This window comes from Rattus rattus, chromosome 7 (genome assembly GCF_011064425.1).
Source record: "Rattus rattus isolate New Zealand chromosome 7, Rrattus_CSIRO_v1, whole genome shotgun sequence".
In the NCBI taxonomy this organism is placed as follows: domain Eukaryota; kingdom Metazoa; phylum Chordata; class Mammalia; order Rodentia; family Muridae; genus Rattus; species Rattus rattus.
Genome location: NC_046160.1, coordinates 44,007,070 through 44,022,224, shown reverse-complemented (window position 1 = coordinate 44,022,224; position 15,155 = coordinate 44,007,070). Strand labels below are relative to the sequence as shown.

Sequence of the window (15,155 nt, the reverse complement as noted above, 5' to 3'; positions counted from 1 at the left end):
ATTTATTGACCTTTCACTTTTATCATTACTATGTATCAATGTGTAATCACTATGTATCAATGTGTAATCACTATGTATCAATGTGCACCTACTATGTATCAATGTGCAATTACTATGTATCGATGGCTAATTACTATGTATCGATGTGTAATTACTATGTATCAATGTGCAGAATTCTGCGACCACAGTTTGCATCTTTTTTGGAGTGGGTGGTTCTAGCTACCTGCAAGCTCACTGCTGCTTGCTGTTGATGTAAAGTGGCCTCTCCTATAGGACCAAACTTTCAAGCCTCCCAGATGACTCGGAGGCTGGGAGTAAGTAGTTGAAAAGTTTCATTGCTCATCAGGCAAACCTGGAGTCTCTCCTCAGTATGCTTACTTGTTTCTATTCTAGTCCAGTTGCTCATTCTTCTCAGGGCCAGGTATCCAGAGAGTAAACTTCCAAGTCACTGTCTCCTGCACACAAATGCAGGCTGCAGGCCTACGGAAAGTATGCATCCAACCAGATGACTAGCAATTATTTTTTCTGTTGTTTTTTGGGGGGGCTCATTGCCCTGCCAAAAACGTCCATTTTGTACTGTCTAAATACAGTGGAGCATGTTCAAATTTCTAGTGACCAGAGCCCCCCCCCAAGGGAAAGTGAGTTTTTCTCCACTTGTACCCCCACAGAAGCCATACTGTGACCAGAGAGGGGCAAGGCCAACTCTCCCAAGTGCCATGGGTTAGGCGCTCTCCCATGAGGCTATGGGGAAGCTGGCCCAGGGACATCAACATGGCCCCAGTTGATAGCCCAGACCACAAATGTCTGCATGGTTTTTGGTGGCAACAGAGGTCACAGACTTCAATATGGCCTCAGGCTGCATCAGAACCACTGATCCACCCATGGCTTTTAATGGCTGCATGGACCGCAGGCCCCAATATAGCTTCAGACTGCTCTACATGCCACTCACATCCAGATGTGCCGTGGAGGCAGCAAAGCCAGAGGATATAAGCAAGGCATCAATCAGAGGCATATACTGTATATGTTCACATGGATCTCAGGCTTCTCATGGCTTGGGGCAGCAGCAGGAACCATAGACACAAACATGGCCGCCAGTGCCATCACAGACCAGAGTCATTCCCCAAGGAGGTCCGATCCATAAAGTGAACCCCACCCCATCTTAGGCCTTTGTTATAGCTCAGAGCCAGGGTAATCCCCCGGGCAGGCTGGCAGCATGTTCAGGGGCTGAGTCTGCTTCTGCACAAGCTCCAGGCTATACACCGGCCTGCAGACCCTATGCTCTGTTTTTCTAATTTTATTAATTCTCTGTCACATATTAATTCAGTGCAGTGGTGGCCAGGCCACCAGTGCCAGAGAAGCACTTCCAGTTTAAAACAAAGGAGAAATCAGTTACGTGTGAGCATCACACTTGAAGAAGACACTATCCTGTCAAGGTTCTCAGTCTACTTTAAAAGCGGAACTTACAATTCTGTACACCAATATCTTAGCATATCCTTGGATAAAATCTTTGTTGTCAAAATATATTGCCCAAAACTTCTACTGACTTTGTAATTATCATTACAAATAGGGCTTCAGGATTCAAGTTTGTAGGCTCTCAGCACCACTTCAATGGTGTGTTTGAGAGCTGGGCCTGAAAAGTATAGTGGTGTCCATCCATGAACCCCGTGAAACAGACCAAGAAGATGCTTGAGCACGGCTATGACCCCATACCCAAGACAGATGAGGATGCCATGCAGACTTCCTCAAACCGCCCCCCACCCCCCACACACACACCTACTCCTGTCTGGACCTGTGAGGAAGAGGACATCTTCGGCCTTTGGGGAGCAGAGATTCAGCCCTTAGGCATACTCAGTGACTCAAGTATACAACTATGAATGTTATAGAACTTTGTGGACTTCAAAGACAGACCAGGCAAACACAGTTTGCATCTGTGGTTGATTCTGACATAAAATTGGAAATGTACTTGTAAAGACTATATAGTAATGCAGAGAGTAAAGTAAATATTATGTTTTGTTATATATAATATAAAAGGGAGTCAAGGGCACTAGATATCCTGTGGCAGGGACTCTAGGATGGCACCACATGAGATAGGACATAGGCAGACATGGATGAGCTGCCTCCAATAACTCATTTCTGCTGCTAGAGATACATAAGCAATGTGTCATCGTTTCCTAAAACAGGGGTCCAAGCCCTTCCGAGGAGCTACAGATGAGAGGAGCTTGTTGCAGTGGGTCAGCTGAAGGCTACGGGAGACACAACCCACAAGCAATATGTAGGAACCTGTGACCTGCCTGACAGAGTAAGCACAGAGTCCCTTAGATTCCCTTTGGTCCTGTGTCCCAGTTGGTATAACTTGTCATAGTTACAGTTATTGGGAAGAGGGAACCTCGATTGAGAAAGAGCTCTCCGCCAGAGTGGCTTGTGGGTAAGCCTCTGGGGCATTTACTTGATTGGTGATTGATATGGGAGGGCCTAGGCAGTGCCACCCCTAGGAAGGTAGTCTTGCTTTGTATAAGAAACACAGCTGAGCAAGCTAGAAGGAGCGAGCAAGTAAGTAGCACTCCTCTGTGGCTTCTGCTTCCGTTCTTGACTCAGTGTCCTGCTTTCCTTCCCTGACTTTCTTGAAATGACTGTGATGTGGAAGAGGAAGATGGAATTAACCCTTTCCTCTCATGTTGCTTTTGGCTGTGATGTTGTATCACAGTAACAGAAACCCAAACTAAGATACTCTAAGACATTCTGCTTATCTAGAGACCCATTTACATGGGGTCACCATTAGTTTTAGAGACAAAAAGAAAGTAGTAAAAAACGGAAAATCAATATATCAACAGCAACTGGAATCAATATAAACAGATCGGCTTTGCTGCAGCTTCAGGAACCTCTGAAACACAAGGCAGGGGGGTAGCTTGCTGCAGGTCTGTCCCACGCTCAGGCAGACAAATCATGAGCTCTGGAGCCAGTGGCCATGCCAGACACCAGCTTTACAGAGGCCTCTTCGCCTTCGAGGGAGAATGCACCTATTTGGGCCTCCAATTTGGAGCTCATTTCCTGCTACATTTTATGTATCTCTATACAAATTCTACATAAAAAACAGTGACCTAGAAATTTTCAATACTGGTAACTTGAGTACTTTATAAGACAAATACAGACAAACTTAGATGAACCACAATGAAACCGTAGGTTGTGAAAATGGAAAAAGAATCAGCAGAGGGTAAGGCAACAACAGCCTGCTGTACAAGATGTCCCATTGGCTCCAATTCTTGCCCTATGCCAGTGGAACAGACTAGGCGAGGCTAGGCGGCCAAGGCATTGTTTACGCAAGGGCCCCCAACTCCATTCACCCAAGTAGCAGTATCTCCTACCTTCAGGTCTGACCCAGGACCTGCTTTCTCCTGCTGCAGACATGACTCTAGCAGCCTCCCTGCCTCCTCCTACCAAACGACACTTTACCATGTCTGCTTCATGTGTTTCCTGTCCACTGAGAAACACCTGATCTCTTTCCCCAGAGCTCATGACACTCACTCCCAGATCCATGTCTGCATCAGAAGCAACCCCGAATCTGTGGTTTTATGTCCCTGCAAACTATCTCATGCCTCTCCTCCTTTTCCTCTCAGATGACTCACTGCAGAAAAGCACACAACATGGGCCCTGCTTCTGTCCTAAACAACATCATGGGTATCTGAGCCACTCAGGAATGCCAGTCTTTCCAGGTTTCAGGGACTTGGGGTCCCACAGGTTGGAAATTGCTGGGTGGAGTTTCTTGCTGACTTGGTTAGGCCCCATCCTACTCAAGAGTTTCCCATTGTCTTCCCATAAGCCTGCAGCTTGTCCTAACCTATGTTGTCCCACCATTCTCTCCCTTATGAACTGCTTAAAACACAAGGCACTGCTAAGGACCTCTTGCACTCTTTGCCTTCTCTACAGAACATTCCTGATGCCCAACCAAGCTTCTGCATACTCAGATTCCAGCCACACTGGACAGAAAATGTTTAAGGGCAAAACTGCATCTATGCTGAACATGAGGCTGTTCTAAAAATTATTTCTGAAAAAGTAAAGCAATGTTTTTCATAGTGTTTTCATTGGCTTGCATATTTTAAGTCACTTAAAGATTAAACTAAATGGGGATGTGTGTGGGTTCTGTGCAGATGTTATACCAATTCATGTTAGACTGGGGCACTTGAGGATTTTGGTATCTGAAAAGGATCCCAGACTCCATTCCTCATGTGTACCAAAGGATGACTACATAAATGTAACTATTTAAAATGGTGCTGTCTCTAAGCACTGGTTCACAATACCCATGTTGATGGTCTCTGGCATTAGCTGTTCATTCCTTCTCTGCCATAAATGAGTGGATGTAGGGCAGCACTCCCTGACCCCAGCTGACACCAGCACACATTCATAAATGGTTGGCTGGTTGGCAGAACATCATTATCACCCTACAATCCACTTCAGACACCCAGGAGGATCCTGTGGGAGTCCTTAGCAAAGGAAGGCCATCTGGTCTGGCCATCAGAAATGGAGCCAGGGTGTGCTAAGCTCCAATACCTGTTGAAGAAGGTTGGAGCTCTGCTCTGGATCTCAGCGCATGAACATTCGCGTCTGCAGGCTGTGTTCTGACAAGATGAGGATCAAGCTCCATGCCAAGGTCTTCCTCCCAGTATGACAGTAACAGACCCATATGTGGCTTTCTTCACAGATCTCCACATTGACTTTTCTCTTTGATGCTGACAACACTGCATTTCCAGCAGAATGAGGGTCACAGGCAGAAACCAAGAAGCCAGCACTGAGAAATCTCGCTCTACATTAGATTCTAAACACACACACACACACACACACACACACACACACACACGAGAAAGTACATTGTATATTATCAAACATATTTTATTGTATATCAATGCATAATAATCAGCAAACATGAAGTTTCATGGGCTGTATTAAATGGTTATTTCAGGCCTTTCCAGTGCTTTCCACAACTACTCAGTGAGTGTTCACTGTGTCTATCAGTTGCCTATAAACCTTCCTTTACAGAAGTGTGAACACAGCACTGGGCAAATCTGTAGAATCCTCAGAGCAGCACTGAACCCAATTGCTTGTTCATAGTTCCAGCTTGCAGGGTTGTCCTTAATATAAGAACAAAATATTAAGAAGTTCCTTCAAGTATAATTTTAACCACTGAGTGAATTTCAGGAAACACAAAACATTTGTATATGTGTTATGTGTGTACCAGTGTGCACATGTGCATGTGTGAAAGCCAGAGGACAACTTCAGGTGTTGTTCATCAGGAATGACTACAGACCACTTTATTTTGTGTGCATATATAGTTAGAGGACAACTTGTAGTGTGGGCTCCTTCCTTCCATCTAGTAGGTTTTCCAGTGACTGGACTTGGCTTGTAACACCTGGGAGCAAACGTTAAGGAGTTTGGTGTTCAAACTCGGTCTTCATGCTTAAATGAAAAATACCAACTGAGCTATCTCTCTAATCCAAAGCTCTCGTTTTCTAAAACACACACAGATATTAATTATCTCAAAAACTAAGCACACATGCGTCCACAACCATACATGCAGAGACAAGGCATAAAGCCCAAAGTGAAGGTCATGGTGACACAGTCTGAGGTATTAATGCCAACACATGCCAGAACCAGACATTTTAACTGCTCTCTAACCCATTCAGCACTACTGGCCTCAGACATAAAGGCCTGAGGGAACAGATCTGGTTGGTGAGCTCCAGACCTATGTGACACTCTACTGTTTCAGATTGATCTAACTAATTTGTTCTTATTTTCTGTGTAACTAATCAATGTCATAGTAAGCACCTTTGTAACCATAAAATGATCAGATATCCTGAACCAGAAAATTTCAGAAACAATTAGGTATACCCTTAGATACAATGTCCATGACTTAACTGTGATTTTAAATTGAAAATCTGACTTACTACAGTGTGCTATTTTCTTTGGCACTTTTTTGTTCAATGTAAAGTGGAACAAATCAAGAGACTGGGAACACGAATCAGGTTAAGTGCTGCAGTAGGAGCCACGGACTCAGGTTGTCACACGTCCGTCCATAGACTTTCAGTTAAAGCCTAAAGCCGGATAAACATTAAAAACTATATAACAGGGTTTCAGAACATAACCATAGTTTATCAAACGATCTACTTTTAACCATTTAAATACTTTTAACTAGATTTTATTGTAGTTTAGAACTTTGACGAATGTTTCATTTAGAAAGGAAAAAAATCCTATTAAATGAATAATTCACAAATTATTTCTTTAAACTAAAGCCAAGAGTGTGTAGTATTTCCAGTAATAAATACTGTCTCTGAGTTTGGGTCTCAGTCACTTGTAATCTCCGGATTCCTTAGAAACCAAGGGTATCTGACAAAACCGAAGCACAGGTGCCAATACACCCTGCTGTGCTTGCCAGCCCCGAGCTGCACAAGCTGTGACACTCAGGAAGAACTGTCTGCACTTGTCACATCTGGGTGGGAACAGTTAAGCCATTCTCTGAGTATATAGGTATTTATAATTCTGTATCCAGAAAAAACAAAGCCAAACGGTTCATTTGACATACTATTTTCCACGGAGTCTTGATTTTACAGCTTTCATTCTAGCTTAATATTTTTAAACAAAACATTTCCAGTGGCATAGCCCCAACGAAATTATTTAGAGGCCTAGCTTCATGGGAACTGAAACACACTGCATTCTTTTCCAGACCTGCCCACCACTCCCTCAGCCTGGGTACTGCTGACATTATATACACAGCAATACTCCATGGTGGGGCTGTCTTGTACCCTGTAGGATTTCAGCAACTTAGGCTCCATCCTATGGACACAAGTGCCACGTCCACCTGAGGTGACAAGCATCAGCAAAGTTTCTGGGGAACACCCACCTTTAGCTGATAGCCACCACTGCAGGCTAGAGACAGAAGAGGGAGCAGGTAGTGCTCACAGAAGGATGGGGCTGTTTATTTCCCCATTTCCACACTCAAACCTGCGTGACCTCTAGTCACACCGTGAGATCTACCAGCAACTTGTGAGAAGCTGTGTATGATGTGGCTGAGCCAGAAAGCTCCCCATGTAAAGGATGGGTCCCCATTCACCATGCTTCCAGGTCATGTCATTAGTTTTTTTAAGAACAGCTTTACGAGGGCTCCAAACAGAGTAAAATATAAGAACCATTTGTGGTGTGTTTTTCCAAACCATGAGTCGGCTGACAGAAGACATCTGGGCCATATGCAGCTCCCAGATGGAAACAACCAAGTCAGAGGACAAACACGGTGTAGGGCAGCTCAGTGCTATTCTTCTTTTCTTCGCCTCTTCCTCTCCTTTCTCCTCTCCTGTAAGTTCTTCAGGTCAGTCATCACAGTCAAAGTCTTCCGTACCCACATAATCTAGAAATCACAGAGTCACGATTAAAACTAGAAAGCATGAGTGCACAAAGCCAGGACATAAATGTCTGTGTCATACCCATGAGTGCACAATGCTGGGACATAAATGTCTGTGTCACACCCATGAGTGCACACAGCCAGGACATAAATGTCTGTGTCACACCTATGAGTGCACAATGCTGGGACATAAATGTCTGTGTCACACATACCACAATGACCATGGCGTTGAAGAGCAGCGGTGCTGAGAACACAAGAGAAATAAACATTCCCCGGGAGTCAAAGTACTGATACTTTGCGAACAATCTGTTGTAGGAAAAACAAAACAAAACAGAACAGTTGACTTTCAGTCCTGGAAGGTAACAGAACACTGGTTAACAGTCTGGGTTCACTGAAGGGTTCTCAAAACAGCACTGAAACAGTTTAATGTTTCTCATAAATTACAGTCAGAGCCGCATTCCTGCCACAGCTACGTAGGAAAGTACTGTGTGCCTGGTGCTTCCTGCTCCCATCCACCTTAGTGAAGTTAACTGCCATTCTGTGTAGGAGACTTGAAGGCCTCGTGATTCCAATTTGCCCGAGGGTAAAGAGCCAGGCAGTAGAAGGCAGGACTAGTCTAGGGGTAGACATTTCTGCCTGGTAATGTGGAAATACGGTAGACAGTTGTCTTCACTGACCCAGTAACAAACAGTGATTGGGAACCTGCTTAGGAGCTCTAGGTTACTGCAAGGAACTATAGCGACAGGTTCAGTCTTGAAGGAAACCTGTCTTCTGGAGAGAAGAGCGAGCGCAGATAGTCTAATTTACTGAGACAGCAGAGAACACGTGGATGTGTGTGACGAGGTCAGGAGGAGGCTCCCGACATGGAGAAGGGACAACACAAACTTGGGGTGGCCGTGGGCCGGCAGGAGGGGCTACGGCAGAGGCTATGGCCATCGATACGGTTCTGTGCCTGTTTCTGAGTGACTAAGGACACACTGGAACATTGAGAGGAGTCTGCACTGAGACAGGAGAATCAGTTAAGAAAACTTAGGTGGGAGGCTGGGGCTGGGAAGCAGGGAGTGACCGTGGGGGCTCTGGCTCTGTCCAGCTATAGGACAGTTGTTTCCAAGTGGAGAGGGGAGGGGGCAGGAAAAAGGCCCACTTGCTCTCGAATAATAAACCACACTCAATATTCTCTCAAATTCCCACCTTCGAAATTCTGCGACTCAAATTACTTTATAATATTCCTAATGTTTTCTCACAGATTATAATTTACTGGTCAGCATCTTCAGAGCTCATGTGGTACAGTCAACAAAGTTTTGCCATTCTTACAATATCTCACTCTTCTGTAAGCCTCTAAGGCCTCCCTGACCATAAGGAGTTAATAACTCATGCCTTCAGTGAGGAGCTTTTAACTATTCTAATAAATAAAATTATTAGTCTTTGGTCAACAACAACAACAACAAAATATGTAACTACTTGTTTCTTAAGGCCTAAACCCATATATATGTACAGGGAACTCAATATTTATGTGGCCACGATTCCTAGAGTCCTAATTTCCCTGTGAGCTTCATGTGACAGTACCACTGCAGAGACAGAGTCAAGAGCATGAAAAGCTGACTTCACCTCCAGTTCATTGCAGCCACTTCGTTGATGTACTCGGCACAATAGACTAACACTACTAGGAAAACAGAGAAAACCTGTGTTAGAATTCCACATTCAATTAGTCACACCGAATGAGATAATACATCTTTACATATAGCAATTCAATGGAATACCAAAAAAAAAAAAAATGCAGTTTCTATTTTAACTACGATGTGGTAAGGACTCTAAAATTATGAAGTTAAAAATATGCCCATTTAATAGGAATTGGGAAAAGATCAACACACATGTAACATGACGAGGGTCTTAACTCAAATGCCCATGAAGCTGCTGTGCTGGCAGGACTACCACCAGGTCCATGTGGAAAGCTCAGCCTCAGCTCCTCAGCATTTGTGAGGAGGAGGGAAGGAACTCTGGTGCTCCTATGTTCTTTGAGATTTTAATGAGCCATAAAGCACAGAGGGCACAGAGCAGTGCCTGTAGTTTCTCAGGAATGCCTATGGTTATCCCTTTTCAATTCTGTAAGTGCACGCATTGTTCTTAAACTCAGGAAGTTGATCCATTTTCAAGGTCCCTGGAGACTTCTGTGCATATTAACTCCATACAAAGTTCTTACCGCAGGCCTCCTGCCTGTTCATGCCTATGTGCCTCCACACTGCCTGTGGAACTCAGGCTCCTCCGTACATTCCACTGTATAGACCTCAGTCCTTCTCAAAATAATCCATACAGCTGGTAACAGTATAATTAGAAGGCATCTATGGTTAACTGCTGAATCTAAGTGTCCCTGAGAAAAGTTACATTAAGTTTAGGAATCAATTTTGCTCATCAGTATAAAACTTCCCAGGTGAAAAATTTCAAACGAAGAACAGACACCATTCTGTTATGTGGTCACATTTCCTGCCTCTCAGTCAACTTTGTCTAAAACCAGCTTTTCCACTTATAAGCAAACTCTTTTTGTCCTTCCCGTGTTCACAAAAAAATCAGGTATTTACACTGTAATCACCCACTTTGGGACACTTAGCTTCTGTGCAATGTGGTATCTGACCTTTGATCCAGCTTCTCCCCATGTATTTTAGGGGCTCTGAACACTTGTCTTCACTTGGGCCAGGCCTCATGCCTAGGCCAGCCAGCTGTTATAGATCTTTTCTTCCTGACATTTTACTAAGTATCCTTTTGACCCAACTGAGGGGCCCAGAATAGTGAATGTCCCCACCTGGCCAAGAACCACGACTTCTATCGTGTGTCTGTTTCTGTATAGTAGACTCTATCCATTCCACATACTTAATCCCTTCCCCAAACTCCTAAATCCATTATCTTTAAAACTAACTGAAAATAATATTTTTTTTCATAGAACATCTCTTAATATGCAGTCTGCTTTCCAGAGCAGGCAGTATGGGACTAACCCTAGCAGGAAAACATCTGCATGAAAGACAGGCTGCACGGAACTCAAGCAGAAATTATCTGTGTAGGAGTCAGCATAAGAGAATCAACATCTTGGTAAACTGATGTTTTGCATCCTCCCTGGCCAACCTGGAACAAAAGGAGGATCCCTTTCAAGGTCCATGTCCAAAGATTACTTCATGATTTCCAAATAGAATGGAAGGTGTGGGAAACCCTGTGAAAACCCAACGCAAACCAACCCAGGGCAGAATCACAGCGAGAGTGAGCATAGGGATTCACTTCTCTCCTACTCACCCAGACAAAGGAAATGGCCAATCTGTAGTTTATACCTCTGTGCGGAGAAGCATGTGAGAAGTAGGCACAGCAGGTGGAAGGCAAGGAGCCCTAGGAGCCAGGGCTCTGTCCAGTCCGTCTCCTGTGAGGATACACTGTTAGAAACCTGGAGGGCAGAGACACTGCTTCCCTGTGGGTGGTGGGAACTACTGGTCCCTTCCATTGAGTTTGGGGACTATACAACTAGACCTCTCAGACAAGCTGGAGCAAGAGAGAGGAAACTGCGACGCCTCAACTGCAAACATATTCACAGATTTTTTTTTTTTTAATAAAGATTTTAAGGTCTGAGCACACAGAATGGAAACTTGCCTCTTTTGACTCCGTGAAATCTAAAGGGTTATAATCAACTAAACGAACAAGCTAAGTAACATCACGTTGACTCGGAATGTGTGAGGCTGCTTAGACCAAACTCCTTGCATGGAGGCCTGGAAATGCGAGCCATCCTAACCTGCAGAGTTGACTGTCCCCAGCTCACTAGATAGTGTGCTTGCTTCACCAGTTCTTTGGGGGTCTTAAGTCCATACCCCAACGCTCAAATCTTTCTGATTCTGTCTCCAACTAATACTAAGTTCCCAGTCCCGACTTCTTAGCACTTCCTATGCTCTTTTTCAAGGGCATTGCTCCACAACGCCAAGTGCAGCCCCTGTGTCTGGAGCCCTAAAGCTCTTAGTGACTGCTCGGAATCGTGTCCTTAAAGAGTGGGTACCGCTAATATCTTCTGTGTCACATCGGAACGACAGCACACTTGAGAATCTGTCTGTCCAGAGACTGGTAGGGAAAGCCATGCAAGCTGGTAAGACCCATCAGGGTGGGCACACTGGTGTTGGGGACCCAGAGGGCAGCCGGTGCCCCATCTGCCCCATTCAGCGGAGCAGAGCGCGGCTTCGGGAGTCAGCCCGCCCGCGCCTGCGCAGTCCACACAAGAACTAGCAAATCCCCACCAAACGCTGGCGCCGCCCAGTCCTCAGAGCCGGTTAGTTACCATGATCACTGCAGGGATGCTGACTGGGAAGACTCTGACTGAATACGGAGACGCCATCGCGCCGGGGATCCCAACAGCCAGGACAAGTCCGCCGCTTCCGACAGCCACGAAAGTCGCCTAGTCTTCTCGCGAGATCTACAGGTATGAACCTGGCGCTTAGCTCTTCTCGCGAGAATTCTGTGAGTTTTTTTTTTTTCCCCTTTTTAAAGGATGACCAACTTTCATTATTACATTAGTGTATTTCTGTAAGACGTGTCAAAGTGCTTACCTAGTTTCTCCCAAACTCCCCGGAAAGCGGAGAGTTCGTAGGTTCCACAGATGCAGCCGTAAGGCACCTTTCCCCCACAGCCCGGGACATCTTGGTCAGCTCTTTACAGACCTGGGGTGAACACAGCGTTGGTCTCACAGAAGCCGATGATCTCGGGCGTCTGCACCCCACACCTGAAATGGACGCGGCGACCTCCACACACACCCGAGATACATACAGCGAGCTCCTCATAGACCTGGGGTGGATCTGCCTGCCGTCAGCCCCACAGAATCGGGGTGAGCTCAGCACCCACGTCCTCAGTACAGACTGGCATCCGAGCTTCGCACACACAGATGAACTTGACGTCCCCACGGACTAAGGCTCCGTACTTGTGTCTGTGCTCTTCTCAGAACTGGCATAAGCTGGGCGACTTACCCTACACAGACATGCCGTGGGTACCCTAAAGATCCAGGAGTCAATGAAGGTTACCTTAGCTGAGATGCCTAACAGTGGGGACATAGAACCTGAAGAGACCACCGTCTGTAGCCAGGCAGGAAACCCAATGGAGAGATAAGGACACCAACCCACTCACAAAACTTTCAATCCAAACTTTGTCCTGTCTAAAAGAAATGCAGGGACAAAGAAGGAGCAGAGACTAAAGGAATGGTCAACCAATAATCAGCCCAACTTGAAACCCATCCCATGGGCAAGCATCAATCCCTGACATTATTAATACTCTGTTATGCTTGCAGACAGGAGCCTAGCATAACTGTCCTCTGAGAGGCTCTACCCAGCAGCTTCTGAGATAGATGCAGAGACCCACAAACACTGGAAAGAGGGCGGGGACTTTTATGGAATAGTTGGGAGAAGGATTGAAGGCCCTTAAGGGGATGGGAACCCCACATGAAGGCCAATGGAGTCAACTAACCAGGACCTCCGGGCGGAGCTCTCAGAGACTGAGCTGTCAACCAAAGAACACGTGTGGGATGGACGGAGGCCCTGGCACACATGTAGCAGCTCAGTCTTCATGTGCACCCCTCCTCCCACAACTGGAGCAGATGCTCTCCTTAAAGCTGTAGCCTGACTGTAGTATCAGTTCCCCAACACGACTGCCTTGGCTGGCCTCAGGGGAAGAGGATGGGACTAATCTGGCAGAGACTTGATATTCTAGCGTTGTGGGGGTGAGGAGATACCCAGTGGGGGCCTACTCTTTCAGAGGAGTCAGGGAAGGTTGGGATGGGGGAGGGTCTCTGTGAGGGGGACCTGGAGGGGGCAGCATTAGGGATGTAGATAAAATAAAGCAAAATAAAAAAAGACCCAGGATGAATCCTGGATAGACAGCATCTGAGTCCTACAATTCACAGGGCCCTCACCCGGAGAAATGGGATGCCAATGGTGACTGTGCCACAGACCTGAGACAGACAGGGTTTCTGCCCTACAGGCCAGGAATGGACGTGGTGTCCAATCCTCACAGACCGACAGTGGATATGGCATCTTCCTCAGAGACATAGTATGTGCTGGCATTTGGACCCTACAGACTTGGGGTGAAGAGGTTATTTTTGTCCAACAAATTTAGGATGTTTCTATCTCTACAGACCTGTCCTACATACCTAGAATGTCCACTGTCCTCCCTGCATACCTAGATGAACATCATGACCCATCCCATGGATCCTGGATGGACACAGAAACCTGGTCCCTCACACCTAGGCTGATCTAAAGCAAGATCTGACCCACAGACCAACATGGACTCAAGAGTCCACCCATCAAGCTGACTAAAGATGGATACAGCATCTCTACACACACGATCCCCATCCCACAAAGCAGAGATAGACATTCTGTCCATATGACATAGTGAAGCATCCCTATCCAGCAGACCTCTGTGCATGTGGTATCCGTCCCCCAAACCAGCGGTGACTATACAATCAATACTCACAGATGTAGGACGGACACAGAATTCTTCCCATTGGCATTCACTTCCTAACCACTGGTTTAGAATAGACAAAGGTATGGATCTGTGGAATAAATATGGCCCTAGTAACCTCGTGTGGCTGGGGATGCTACCCCAATCCTGGGGTGATCGACTGCTCAAGGATGACACACCATTGGCCAGTTTGTAGTGTCCATGATCAAGGAGACTGAGCTATCTCACTTTTACACATTTTATTGGAGGAGAGGGAGCAGGCCATGGAATATGGACTGGCGACGTATTGTTTAATGGCTTGAAGACAGCCCACAGTAGGCTGTTAAGCACAATTAATTCATGTGTGAAGTTTCTCTTAACTGCTTATGTAAACAGTGAGGACCGAGGGTGCTGAGTCCTTACATCAGAACACACACACATGCACACATGCATGCCTTCTGTTATAAAATCTGTGGCTGTTCTTCCATTTAGTGGTGTGAGCACTGGTGCCATAGCGACCTCCACTAGTCTGAACACTGTGACAGTCATAGTCAGTCTCCTTCACGTGGCTGTGGCATGGGCTCTGATGTAGCCGTCCAATATCCTTCATCCATTTAACATTGCCCATCCTAAGTCTTCCTCCTCTCTCCCAGAGGCATGTCTGGGCTGTCATTGCTGCCTTACCTATACTTTGCAGACTTGGCTCCTCGGTTTCTCAGGTTTATGCCCCCGCCCTCTTCACCAAAGGTATGGAAATGAGGAGGAGGAGGAGCTGAAGAAGCAGGAGGTGGCGGTGGCCGTGTCAAGGTTATTTGGATGTAGTCTAAAGTTAGGCTTTAAGGAGCACAAGGTGTGTCCACTCTACCTGGCTGAGGGCCCTCCCTACTCAGTTTTAGTGTCCTTTGCTTAGAGTGGAGGTGTGGGACTAGAACTTTCCTGTGGGCCTGAGGGCTAGCTATCCCTGATGAAAACGTTAGTGACGATATGAAGTGAAGAGTAACTGTAGCTGCTCTGTCATCACCATGGGGTCTAGCCTTCAGATCGATTTGCAAACAAGAAAATAAAAGCATCTGTGATGATAACATGTGACTGAATTCCGAGGCTGTTGGATTTGGCTATAGGCACCTATTGTTAAGCAATCTGCATTGTTTTCCCTGTCTTGTCCCAGCCCAAAGCCCTCCATAGGCAGCACATGAGGACTCTTTCCTTTATTTCCAGGTACCCAAAGTCTACAGATTTCCTCACTGATTACATCTGGTTTCTCCCACTGTCCTGCGTTTCTGCCATGGCTTCTGTTCCACAGACAGTTCTTTATGCCACCGCT

At 46.0% G+C, this 15,155-nt stretch overlaps 1 protein-coding gene across 3 annotated transcripts; it reads right to left on the bottom strand.

Moving 5' to 3' along the window:
- Nucleotides 1-4,859: 4,859 nt before the first annotated feature.
- Tmem18 (transmembrane protein 18) lies at nt 4,860-12,118 on the bottom strand. Of its 3 annotated transcripts, XM_032907584.1 has the most exons (6): nt 11,953-12,118; nt 11,685-11,819; nt 10,664-10,784; nt 8,993-9,047; nt 7,597-7,690; nt 4,860-7,390 (listed from the first exon to the last, which is right to left on the bottom strand). In XM_032907584.1, the coding sequence occupies exons 2-6, from the start codon at nt 11,739-11,741 to the stop codon at nt 7,295-7,297; spliced, it is 423 nt and encodes a 140-aa protein (XP_032763475.1). In that variant the 5' UTR covers nt 11,742-11,819; nt 11,953-12,118; the 3' UTR covers nt 4,860-7,294. The 3 variants fall into 3 exon arrangements, with proteins under 3 accessions (XP_032763475.1, XP_032763474.1, XP_032763473.1); XM_032907583.1 differs by lacking the exon at nt 11,953-12,118 and having other exon boundaries at nt 8,993-9,044; nt 10,664-11,782; XM_032907582.1 differs by lacking the exon at nt 11,953-12,118 and having other exon boundaries at nt 10,664-11,778.
- Nucleotides 12,119-15,155: the final 3,037 nt, after the last annotated feature.

Bases quoted from the DNA above. Each gene is read 5' to 3' on its own strand.
- Tmem18 (XM_032907582.1), bottom strand. From the start codon at position 10,865: ATGGAAGGGACCAGTAGTTCCCACCACCCACAGGGAAGCAGTGTCTCT. The intron at 9,048-10,663 runs GTGAGTAGGAGA...CTGTTTTCCTAG, and splicing joins TGGCCATTTCCTTTGTCTGG to TAGTGTTAGTCTATTGTGCC. The intron at 7,691-8,992 runs GTGAAGTCAGCT...TTCCTACAACAG, and splicing joins GTGGCTGCAATGAACTGGAG to ATTGTTCGCAAAGTATCAGT.